This window comes from Palaemon carinicauda, chromosome 11, assembly GCF_036898095.1.
Source record: "Palaemon carinicauda isolate YSFRI2023 chromosome 11, ASM3689809v2, whole genome shotgun sequence".
In the NCBI taxonomy this organism is placed as follows: domain Eukaryota; kingdom Metazoa; phylum Arthropoda; class Malacostraca; order Decapoda; family Palaemonidae; genus Palaemon; species Palaemon carinicauda.
This window is the reverse complement of record NC_090735.1, coordinates 135,673,002-135,685,501: the sequence shown is the minus strand read 5'-3', so window position 1 is coordinate 135,685,501 and position 12,500 is coordinate 135,673,002. Positions and strand designations below refer to the sequence as shown.

Here is a 12,500-nt window from a genome sequence, read left to right as displayed (position 1 = left end):
ATGGAAACTGCATCTTCACTGAATGGGTTTTGAGCAGCTACACTAAACATAACTTACATTCCCTAAAATTGACTTAAGACTTCAAAATAGTTTTATATGATTTTATGTGGGTATGTGAAAAAAAAAAATATTAAGTAAAAAAAATCCAAAAAAAAAAAAAAAAAATCGAAATTCCATCAAAAAGGGAATGATATGTATATGGAAAGCGTATCTTCACTGAATGGGATTTGAGCAGCTACACTAAGCATAATTTGCGTTCCCTATAAATAAAAAGGATTCGCAAGTCACACTGATTCGATATAGATGTAAATTTAGCTGTTCAATATTCAAAAGTATAAAAATGTCATGTGCAAAATTAAGATAATCATTCACACACAGCAACCACACACACTCTCTCTCTCTCTCTCCCCTCTCTCTCTCTCTCTCTCTCTCTCTCTCTCTCTCTCTCTCTCTCTGCGTATTCGTAAGCACTGGATTGATTACTGCCATTCCTCACTGTTAAATTGTCAGCTTTTCATAGTATTAACACCCTCAGAATTTGACCTTTCAGAACTGGTTCAACTATAATTTATATGTTGAATGTATGCCCTGTGTACTCACTTTGTTGGGCGATTTGATGCTAAAATACACAACTATGAAAATATTATTTCAATAAGACTGATAAATATAAATTGTTAGATATGTATGTGTTTGTGTGTGGGTAGGGTTTAAAGGCTTAAAGGTTCAAAGGTCGCTCATGAACGGCAGGGACAAGGGACAGTGACATTACCCTATCAAGCAAGACAATGTTCTAGAGACTGACCATATATACATATGATCAGCGCCTAAGCTCCCTTCCCCATCAAAACTAGGGCCAAGGAGGGCCAGGCAATGGCTGCTGATGACTCGGCAGATAGATCTATAGACACCCCCAAGCTCCTATCCTTAGCTCACAATGATGGTGAGGTTGCAGCGACCAAAGAAACTATCGAGTTTGAGCGGGACTCGAACCCCAGTCTGGCGTTCACCAGTCAGGGACGTTATGACATTGGCCACCACTGAATTGATTACTGTCATTCCTCACTCTCAAATTCTCAGCTTTCCAGAGTATTGACACTCTCAGAATTTGACCTTTCAAAACTGGTTGAACTATAATTTATATGTTGAATCTATGCCCTATGTACTTACTTTGTTGGAGGAGTGAACGATTAGTAATTATTACTATAGTCCATTTCTTTTAGCGATGCAGATTTGCACCGACTCGCAACGGTGTCCTTTTAGCTCGGAAAAGTTTTCTGATCGCTGATTGGTTGGACGAGATCATTCTAACCAATCAGCGATCAGGAAACTTTTCCGAGCTAAAAGGGCACCGCTGCGAGTCGGTGCAAATATGCCTCGCTAAAAGAAATGGACTATAGGTGTATCGTAGCTAAATACACAGCTAATTATTAGTAGGTGTATCAAACTAAAATACTCAACTATGAAAATAGTATGTTTAAATAAAACTGATGAATATAAATACATATATACCTTTACTATCATGCACATACACGTATCATAAGTGTAAGTATGCATGCACTCAAAGAAGCAAACAGAGGATTTATTTTTTTTTTCAATTAAACGTTAAGTCATACTCAGTATAAACTGTTAGAAAAAAAACCCGTAATTTTTATCGAAAATTCTCCGTAAAAAAACATACTGTTCTCAACCTTATTTTAGTAAAATAAAGGCGACCGTAACTTTACCTTTCTTTGTTATTATCTTTTACAATTTGGTGACCGCTATATCACTCTTTTACTTCAGTATAACCGTTTTTAAAACTCTCTACCACAAATTGCAGGAACAGCGGGTTGTAGTTAAGAAAGGGGAAGGGGATGAGAAGGGGTGTATCTGTGTGTATTTGTGCGTTTGTGTGTGTCTGTCTATCTACATATTTAAATGTCCTTTTTGACGACTTGGGTACACTAACAATAATAATAATAATAATAATAATAATAATAATAATAATAATAATAATAATAATAATAATAATAGGGATAATAATAATAATAATAATAATAATAATAATAATAATAATAATAATAATAATAATGATAATAATAATAATGATGATAATAATAGGTATAAGGTTAATAATAACAACAACAACAACAACAACAATAATAATAATAATAATATTAATAATAATAAACCAAGCATTTATTCCACAATTTAATCATTTTGGGCATACAGGCTATTACTGTAGCTTTGAAAATTTCTCTCCTAACCCCTTGAATACTGAGAAAAAAACTACACATGCCCAAGCAATCGCACCTGTATCCTCGATGATAACAGCTGCTGATTCTTGAACTATCTGCGGTGTGCACTTGTAGACTGATAGGTTCGAAAGAGCCTGGACTACTTCCTCGCTGAAGCTGTAAATGACGCCAATTCGTAGTCCTGCTAAGCCGAAGTCCTGTCGAAGATTATATTTTTTATTAATTCATCTTTTTAATGAGGGTTTGATAATAATAATAATAATAATAATAATAATAATAATAATAATAATAATAATAATAATATTAATAATATGCATCTCAAATGGAAAACTAGCTAATGGCTAATCTGTTATAAAGTATTTTCATTGAATTATACCAAGCAGTACAGTGCATATCGACTGTATATAAAATAGACTATATTAGAAGTAATGAACAATTAAAATTGCTGAATCCCCACAGGAGATTATACCTTGCTGAATCCCAAACGAGATCATACCTTGCTGAATCCTCAAAACAGATCATACCTTGCTGAATACCCACACGAGATCATACCTTCCTGAATCCCCACAGAAGAGCATACCTTGCTGAATCCCCACACGAGATCATACTTTGCTGAATCCTCACACCAGATCCTACCTTGCTGAATTCCCATATGAGATCATACTTTGCTGAATCCCCACAGAAGAACATAGCTTGCTGAATCCCCACAGAAGAACATAGCTTGCTGAATCCCCACAGAAGAACATACCTTGCTGAATCCCCACAGAAGAACATACCTTGCTGAATCCCCACAGAAGAACATAGCTTGCTGAATCCCAACACGAGATCATACTTTGCTGAATCCTCACATGAGATCATACCTTGCTGATTCCTCACAGAAGAACATACCTTGCTGAATCCCCACACGAGATCATACCTTGGTGAATCCCCACAGAAGAACATACCTTGCTGAATCCCAACATAAGATCATACCTTGCTGAATCCCCAGAGAAGAACATACCTTGCTGAATCCCCACAGAAGAACATACCTTGCTGAATCCCAAGAGAAGAACATACCTTGCTGAATCCTCAAAAACAGATCATACCTTCCTGAATCCCCACAGAAGAACATACCTTGCTGAATCCCCAGAGGAAGTGAGTCCTCGAAGGATCCGGAATGTCCAACGACAGCACACTATCGAACTGATTGCCCTCAAACAAAGAAAGGGCATAAATCTCGTCGCTAATGAACTGAACTTCATACCTGAAAAGATAATTTCCTTTTATTATTATTATTATTATTATTATTATTATTATTATTATTATTATTATTATTATTATTATTATTATTATTATTATGTAAGTGAATGAAGCAAACAGATTGGCATCATCTGCACATACAACGAGCTTAGTTTCTATACCAAACCACATAGCATGCGTATATAGTATGAAAAGTAATGGGACAAGAACACTACCCTGAGGAAAACTAGATATCACATTCCTATGCTCACTATGGTGCCCATCAACAACAAATCTTTGCAATAAATTCCTTAAATATTATATAATGATGTTAAGAAACGATCCATCCACTTCCAACTGTTTGAGTTTGAAAACAAGGGCCTCATGATTAACACGGTCAAAGTCAGCACTAAATTCGAGGCCAATCATACGAACTTCCTTAGCACAATCAAGAGATTTCTGTACAGCATTGGAGATTGTAAGAAGGGCATCACATGCTCCAAGGCCTTTAAGAAAGCCAAATTGCAAACTAGGGAACAGATGACTGCCTTTAGCATACCTATTTAGAAGTTTAGCAAAAATACATTAATCGATTTAGATAATATGGGAGTTATGGAAATTGGGCAGTAATCAGCTACACTAGAACTGACATAAACACATTTGCATAGTGGAGTAACATTACCAATTCTCCGACAAAATGTTAAAAGAATCTCTTCTTTCTAAATGGCAGAAAATAGCAGTTAACTTAGAACTAAGAATTCATAATATCTTCAAGTTGAGGGTGGGATAAGTATCGATTGATATATTTCCATGAAAAAAAAAAAAATTCTTAGTGACTTAATTTGTTCTTACAATGTTAGAAAAAACTGTAATTTTAATCGGAAATTCTCCGTAAAAATATACTGTTCTCATCCGTATTTCAGTAAAATACACGCGACCGTAATTTTACCTTACTTTGTTATTATATTTTACGGGCTAGTGACTGAAATATAACTCCTTTACGTCAATATACCAGTTTTTATAACAGTAAAAATCCTGGAATAAATGTTGCCAGACGCTTACCGTTCTTTTAATGCAAATTTTTAACAGTGTAGGATAAAAAATAAAGAAAGAAAAAGGTTACCATAACTTACAAAAGAGTGAATTAATGAGTGAATTATTTATGAATGAAAACTCTCATCCCTATACCAAAAAGTACACTCACTTTGCACAGACGTCTAGCAGCTTCTTGATGAGGTCGGCTGAATAAATGTCTCCTAAAGGATTATTAGGATTCACAAGTAGGAAACACCTGACGTTTTTCCCTGACGTCCTTAAAGAAATAATCTTTCTTTCCAGCTCCTCGGGTTTCAAGGAAAATGTTTCCCCGTTCTCATCCTCCTGTTAAGAGATGAATTAATTGTTTATTAAAGGACATTTACATATGCCAAATACACACACACGTATGCGTACACACACGCACGTGCACGCACACACACACACACACACACACATATATATATATATATATATATATATATACTGTATATATATAGCCATACATATACAGTATATATACATATATTAATAGATATATATACACACATACACACTAACATATATATATATATATATTATATATATATATATATATATATATATATATATATATATATATATATATACAGTATACTGTATATATGTGGCTACCATATATATCACCATTATCATCATCATCGTCATCTGTAACTATTCCACTGCAGAAAAAAACCCTCAGTCATGGCCTTCCATTCATGCATGTTTATGAACTTTCTATGCCAGTCTATGCCAACAAATTTTCTTAGCTTGTCAATCCATCATCTTTTCTTTCTTAAGCAGTTAAAGAAATCTCTAGGGACCATTTTGTAATCATTAATATCCATCTTTTGTGTGTGTGTGTGAGAGAGAGAGAGAGAGAGAGAGAAAAAAGAGAGAGAGAGAGAGAGAGAGAGAGAGAGAGAGAGAGAGAGAGAGAGAGAGAGAGAGAGAGAGAGAGAGAGAGAGAGAGAGAGAGAGAGTCTCCTGCGTTATTATTGAGTTCATCTTGAACATCGTCACCCTCATAAACTAACTGCCTAAGTCATTTTCTCCACTTGTTGGGAAATCAGAAAAAAACTTCTTATTTTCTAATTCTTTATATCATTGTCTTGAGCTTGAATCTCAATACAATGATATAAAGAATTAGGAAATGAGAAGGTTTTTTTTATTTCCCAACAAATGGAGAAAATGACTTAGGCAGTTAGTTTATGAGGGTGACGATATGTAAATTTGATTAAGTCTGTTCATGAGCATAGTAAGTGCAAAGTTAATGTTAGTAGAGTCCTATCAAATGAATTTCCAGTGAACAGTGGAGTACTCCAAGGGAATGTGTTGTCACCTATGTTGTTTACCATCGTCATGGAGGGATTGGACTGGCTTGGTAACAGGAAAATAGCTGACCTGGAGTATGCTGATGACAGTCATTACTAGAACACCACAGGATTTGCAAAGTTTGAGAGAGAGAGAGAGAGAGAGAGAGAGAGAGAGAGAGAGAGAGAGAGAGAGAGAGAGAGAGAGAGAGTTTAGCTTACCTCTTCGCTCAAAGGCAAAGGCTCTACAATGGAGCGGGCGGCATCGTGGACGTCTGTGAATATCCGGGCGTAAATGGGTGTGGGCGTGATAATCACGTCACCTGGATCACACAGCACGTGAGAAATTGCGTCAAGACACGAAGACACACCATTGTATATCATTATCTGGAATAAAGAAATATGTATATACTTACTAAATCCATCCACAACATCAACAACAACAACAACAACAACTACAACAACAACAAATACAGCGCTACTATAGTCCATTTCTTTTAGCGATTCATATTTGCCCCGACTCGCAGCGGTGCCCTTTTAGCTCGGAAAAGTTTCCGGATAGCTGATTGGTTGGACAAGATAATTCTAACCAATCAGCGATCAGGAAACTTTTCCGAGCTAAAAGGGCACCGCCGCGAGTCGGTGCAAATATGCATCGCTAAAAGAAATGGACTATAGTTCACCGCACGACAAACGCCTCAAATATGTTTTTATTCATATCTGGGGTTTGGCCCGTTTTGATCACCACACTGGCCACTGCAAATTGGTGGGAGAGTTTAGTCTGATGCTCGCAACAAACCATCCTAGTATGGAGGGGTCTGACTAGTACAGCTTTGCTGATCGTGGCGATACACAAACCCTTTCACGACGTTAAGGTATCCCAGTGCACATACACTCACACATACACAAACACACACACACATGCATATATATATATATATATATATATATATATATATATATATATATATATATATATATATATATATATATATATGACGTGGTTGGAAGCGACCTGGCCTTTCATTTGAAGGGGCTAGGGTTCGATCCCACTATGAGGTAGAAATTTATTGATATATATATATATATATATATATATATATAATATATATATATATATATATATATATATATACAGTATATATATATATATATATATATATATATATATATATATATATATATATATATATATATATATTCTAGCCTAGCAATATAGAATAGGTACTTCTAACTACTCAATGAAATGAAAGCAAGTAAAAGAGATATAAATAGTAACTTAACCAAATTTGTATCACCCAAGAAGTTTACTCTCCGTAATATATAATATATTTACAAAGATCATATTATGCAGAATAAGAAGAAACCTAGTCTAAAAAAATCAACTGAGAGAGAAGGCAGTCTTAAGAAGCAGGCCTTCAACAACTGACTATATCATTATTATTATTATTATTATTATTATTATTATTATTATTATTATTATTATTATTGCTACCCAAGCTACAACCCTATTTGGAAAAGCAAGATGCTATAAGCTATAAGCCCAAGGGCTCCAACAGGAAAAAATAGCCTAGTAAAAAAAGGGAAAAAAGTAAATAGATAAACAATATAAGAAGTAATGACAAATTAAAATAGAATATTTAAAAAAACAATAATATTAAAACAGAAAATTCATATATAACTATAAAAAGACTTATATCAGCCTGTTCAACATAAAAACATTTGATGCAACTTTGAACTTTTGAAGTTCTACTGATTCAACTACCCGATTATGGATATCATTCCACAACTTTGTCACAGATGGAATAAAACTTCTAGAATACTGTGTAGTAATTAACAAGATAATGGAAGAATCTACAGAGTATGACAAACCACTATGAATGGCATTTTTAGTCTATGAGATAGATTTTGATTACGTCATAATTTCAGCGTAATTTAATCATTTAATATTTACTTGGATAGAATGTTTAAATACTGTTTAATCTACTGTTATAACAAGAAACTGTGACGGCCGAGAGAAGGTTGTGAACTCGAAGGCAGTTAATTTATTATAGAACACTCTCCTTTATATACAAAAGCCCAAGGCAACAGGAATTTTCATGTTCACAAGACAGACAATGTTACAGAGGCGAAACGCAGACATGTTTATTCTGGTTCTTTTTAGTGCGAGGGAAGAGCGAAGATACAAGCATAATATATACAAAATGAATTATGTACGATCGTGTGACACACGGTTGGTACACTTCTCACCTTATCTGATTCAAGTCGTCTCAAAGGTTTTAAGTGTCTTTCCAAAAAACGAGCGATGGAAACCTTCAGGTTTTGGTCGCCAGTAAAATCACAATAATGTTGGTTTCCTGCGCTGAAATTGAAGCAATCTTTCTGATTCAGTCTGCTGGCTAAGTCTGATTCCACCAGTCTGTTTATTGCCGTACCTAGGTTCACAATGCCCTAGAAATAATAATGGTATTATTGTATATATCTAGAAATTAGAGGAATTAATTTTCTCTATCATCGAAAATATTTCATATCAAGCATTTTGACCCTCAACTTATATAATATCTTAAGGTTTCAATTCTTGTTTTAGTCTACAAAAATAATATATCATTCAGTATCTTAAACAATTTTATTTCTTATAACTATTCTTGAAAAAATTGTTAAATAAATTCTTAAGAAAAATTTGTTTTATAAATCCCGAAATTCTAATTTAAAATCGATTATGTATTTTCCTCAATTTCAAGACCTGGGTAATTTATCTTAATCTTAATATACTTTTCTATAGTCAATTTCTTTTAATTAGGCGCCTTTGCCCCGACTTGCAGCGGTGCCCTTTTAGCTCGGAAAAGTTTCCTGATCGCTGATTGGTTAGAATTATCTTGTCCAACCAATCAGTGATCAGGAAACTTTTCCGAGCTATAAGGGCACCCCTGCGAGTCTGTGTAAATGTGCCTAATTAAAAGAAATTGACTATAGTTTACTTATTTGCATTACACTTTACATAATCCATCACTAAGAGAGCCTGGTTTGTATAAAGAGCTGGGTAATACCTCCTAATCTCAATATACTTTTCTATAGTCAATTTCTTTTAATTAGGCGCATTTGCCCCGACTTGCAGCGGTGCCCTTTTAGCTCGGAAAAGTTTCCTGATCGCTGATTGGTTAGAATTATCTTGTCCAACCAATTAGCGATCAGGAAACTTTTCCGAGCTATAAGGGCACCCCTGCGAGTCTGTGTAAATGTGCCTAATTAAAAGAAATTGACTATAGTTTACTTATATGCATTACACTTTACATAATCCATCACTAAGAGAGCCTGGTTTGTATAAAGAGCTGGGTAATACCTCCTAATCTCAATATACTTTTCTATAGTCAATTTCTTTTAATTAGGCGCATTTGCCCCGACTTGCAGCGGTGCCCTTTTAGCTCGGAAAAGTTTCCTGATCGCTGATTGGTTAGAATTATCTTGTCCAACCAATCAGCAATCAGGAAACTTTTCCGAGCTAAAAGGGCACCGTTGTGAGTCGGTGCAAATGCGCCTACTTAAAAGAATTAGGCGCATTTGCCCCGACTTGCAGCGGTGCCCTTTTAGCTCGGAAAAGTTTCCTGATCGCTGATTGGTTAGAATTATCTTGTCCAACCAATCAGCGATCGGGAAACTTTTCTGAGCTAAAAATGCACCGCTGCGAGTCGGTGCAAATGCGCCTAATTAAAAGAAATTGACTATAGTGTACTTATTTGCATTACACTTTACATAACGCATCACTAAGAGATCCTTGTCTGTATAAACTTACTGTAGGATTTTCTTGACTGTAGGGATTAGTACTGGCTATCTTTAGATTATCGACGAGAAAGTCTTGATAATCTGCCAAATGTTGGCCTCTCTTGGAAAGGACGAAGTCAGGAACTTTTCCTGGGACGGAATTTACTTTCTGGGCCATCTTTCCTCTTTAGAGTTTTGCAAGTGATGCTCTGTAATGAGGTAAATATAATGTAATGCAGGAGTTTATATTAGTATGAATCTTAGGAAGATATTTACTAACCTTTTGGTGGTGTGTTTCATTGCCAAAAACACATATATACTTACATACAGTACATACATACATACACACACATATATATATATATATATATATATATATATATATATATATATATATATATATATATATATATATGTATGTATACATATACATATGTATAAATATCTATATATAAATGAATATATATACACACACACACACACATATATATATATATATATATATATATATATATATATATATATGTATGTATATATATATATATATATATATATATATATATATATATATATATATATATATATATATACACACACACACGCATTCGTTGTTCGACTGAATATAGTTGGATATCTTAATGTGGAAAGTAATATGGCAAGGAATTAATAAAACAAAATAATGAGATAAAACACACACACAAAAAAAAAAAAAAAAAAAACGGAGAGTATGGAAATGTCATTAAAGGAAAAAGCCTGAAATTGTTAACTGTATCAATGTAGTATATTTTAGTTAACAAGATTATTCAGAATAATATGAAGGAATGCAAGAATGGAGGAAACGAGGAAGACGAAATAGTGTTGAATAAAAGCAATGAAAAAGGTTTTAAATAAGTAGGGCCCTAATTTCCAAGAAATACGAGAGTTGAACTAAATAAGATTCCAAGTTTAGCGTATTTATAAGGACTGTTATATTATTATTATTATTATTATTATTATTATTATTATTATTATTATTATTATTATTATTTGCTAAGCTACAACCCTAGTTGGTAAAGCAGGATTCTATAAGCCCAAGGACTCCAACAGGGAAAATAGCCCTGTGAGGAAAGGAAATGAGGAAAAACTACATAAAACAACATAAAAGTAAACGTTTCATATATAAGCTATAAAAACTTGAGAATAACAAGAGGAATAGAAACAAGATAGACTAGTGGGCCCGAGTGTACCCTCAGGCAAGAGAACTCTATTCCAAGACAGTGGAAGACCATGGTACAGAGGTTATGGCGCTACCCAAGACTAAGGAACAATGGTTTAATTTTGGAGTGTTCTTCTCCTAGAAGAGCTGCTTATCATAGCTAAAGAGTCTCTTCTATCCTTACCAAGAGGGAAATAGCCACTGAACAATTACAGTAGTTAACCTCTTGAGAGAAGAATAATTGAAGAGTTGTCAAGTGTATGAGGAAAGAATAGGCCAGACTATTCTGTGTATGCGTAGGCAAAGGTGAAATAAGCCGTAACCAGAGAGAGGGACCCAATATAGTACTTTCTGGCCAGTCAAAGGACTCAATAACTCTCTAGCGGTAGTATCTCAATGGGTGGCTGGTGCCTTGGCCAACCTACTAAAGTTAAAGTATGGAAGTGCCAATGATTGCTGGGGGTATTTTCTTCCAAGGCCATACTCAGATACGAGAATAGCTTTATGTATACAAGTTAAAGTGTGCACATAAGCATGTGTAGTAGGTACATGAGTATGTGAATATCAGCATATGTTCTCAATGGGCACTTTCTGTGTAAATAAGCAAATTTCTGTGGGTGAAATCTGAACCTTACCCACTTGTTTATGAACTTAAGAATTTTTTCTTCTGGTAAATAAATATTTTGTAAAGAAAACGTATGGTTTTATAATTTTTCAATATTACAAGGCGTCACTTACACACGCACACGCACACGCACACGCACACGCACACACACGTATATATATATATATATATATATATATATATATATATGTATATATAAATTTATATTTATATATATACATATATATGTATATATATACATATATATACATATATATATATATATATATATATATATATATATATATATATATATATATATATATATATATATATATATATATATATATATATATATATAAACATATACGAACAAGAAATGACAGAAGAAACATGCTTGTAGAATTTCCAGAAGGAAAAAACTTAAAATCATGAACACCTTATTTTATAAATAGGTACATAGAAAAGGACATAGAGAAGCCCAAATGGAGAAACGAAAAAATAAGTAGATTTTTTTTATGTTAATTTAGTTAAAGATGTAACTTTGTGAAACAAGTTAAAGTTAGGCGACGTTAGAAAGGCTCAAAGTAAAATTTGTGTATATGCAAGGAAAGAGAGAGAAAAGCTAATTCTAAACAAGAAAATAAACATTTCAATAATGAAGTAAAAATCTGACGAGTTTGATATAACAATACAATATAGGTACTCCCAACTACAGGATGATATGGAAGCAAGTAAAGAAGAAATTAACAGTAATTTAAACAGGACGTGTATTGGAATCAGTACAAGAGATCAGTGGAATAGTTCCTAAACGAGATCAAGGAAATCTATCAAAAAAGATATAAAACCTAATAATGAAAACATTGGAAATGAGGATAAAATTCAAGAGAGATTGAATGACCCTACATATATACATTACCAATAAACAATAAGCAGATCTTAAAAATCTAATTTCCTCATGACTTAAAAACCTAATAATGAAAAAAATGGAAAAGAGGATAAAATTCAAGAGGCTAAATGATCCCACATTTGTATACATTACCAATAGACAATAAACTTGTCCTAAAAATCTATTTGTCTTATGCCTTAATTTAGATTATTGTAGAGTATGGTGATTGAAC

General features: G+C 33.7%; 1 protein-coding gene across 1 annotated transcript in view; it reads right to left on the bottom strand.

Moving 5' to 3' along the window:
• LOC137649783 (probable inactive 1-aminocyclopropane-1-carboxylate synthase-like protein 2) overlaps positions 1 to 12,500 on the bottom strand; it is an 18,532-nt gene that overhangs the window by 4,612 nt on the left and 1,420 nt on the right. Inside the window, exons 2-7 of the mRNA XM_068382728.1 lie at positions 9,612 to 9,789; positions 8,072 to 8,272; positions 6,044 to 6,208; positions 4,660 to 4,835; positions 3,351 to 3,480; positions 2,293 to 2,434 (exon numbers count right to left, since the gene is read on the bottom strand). Of these exons, the coding sequence (XP_068238829.1) occupies positions 2,293 to 2,434; positions 3,351 to 3,480; positions 4,660 to 4,835; positions 6,044 to 6,208; positions 8,072 to 8,272; positions 9,612 to 9,758 (961 nt within the window). The 5' untranslated portion in view covers positions 9,759 to 9,789. The remainder of the gene's footprint in view (positions 1 to 2,292; positions 2,435 to 3,350; positions 3,481 to 4,659; positions 4,836 to 6,043; positions 6,209 to 8,071; positions 8,273 to 9,611; positions 9,790 to 12,500) is intronic.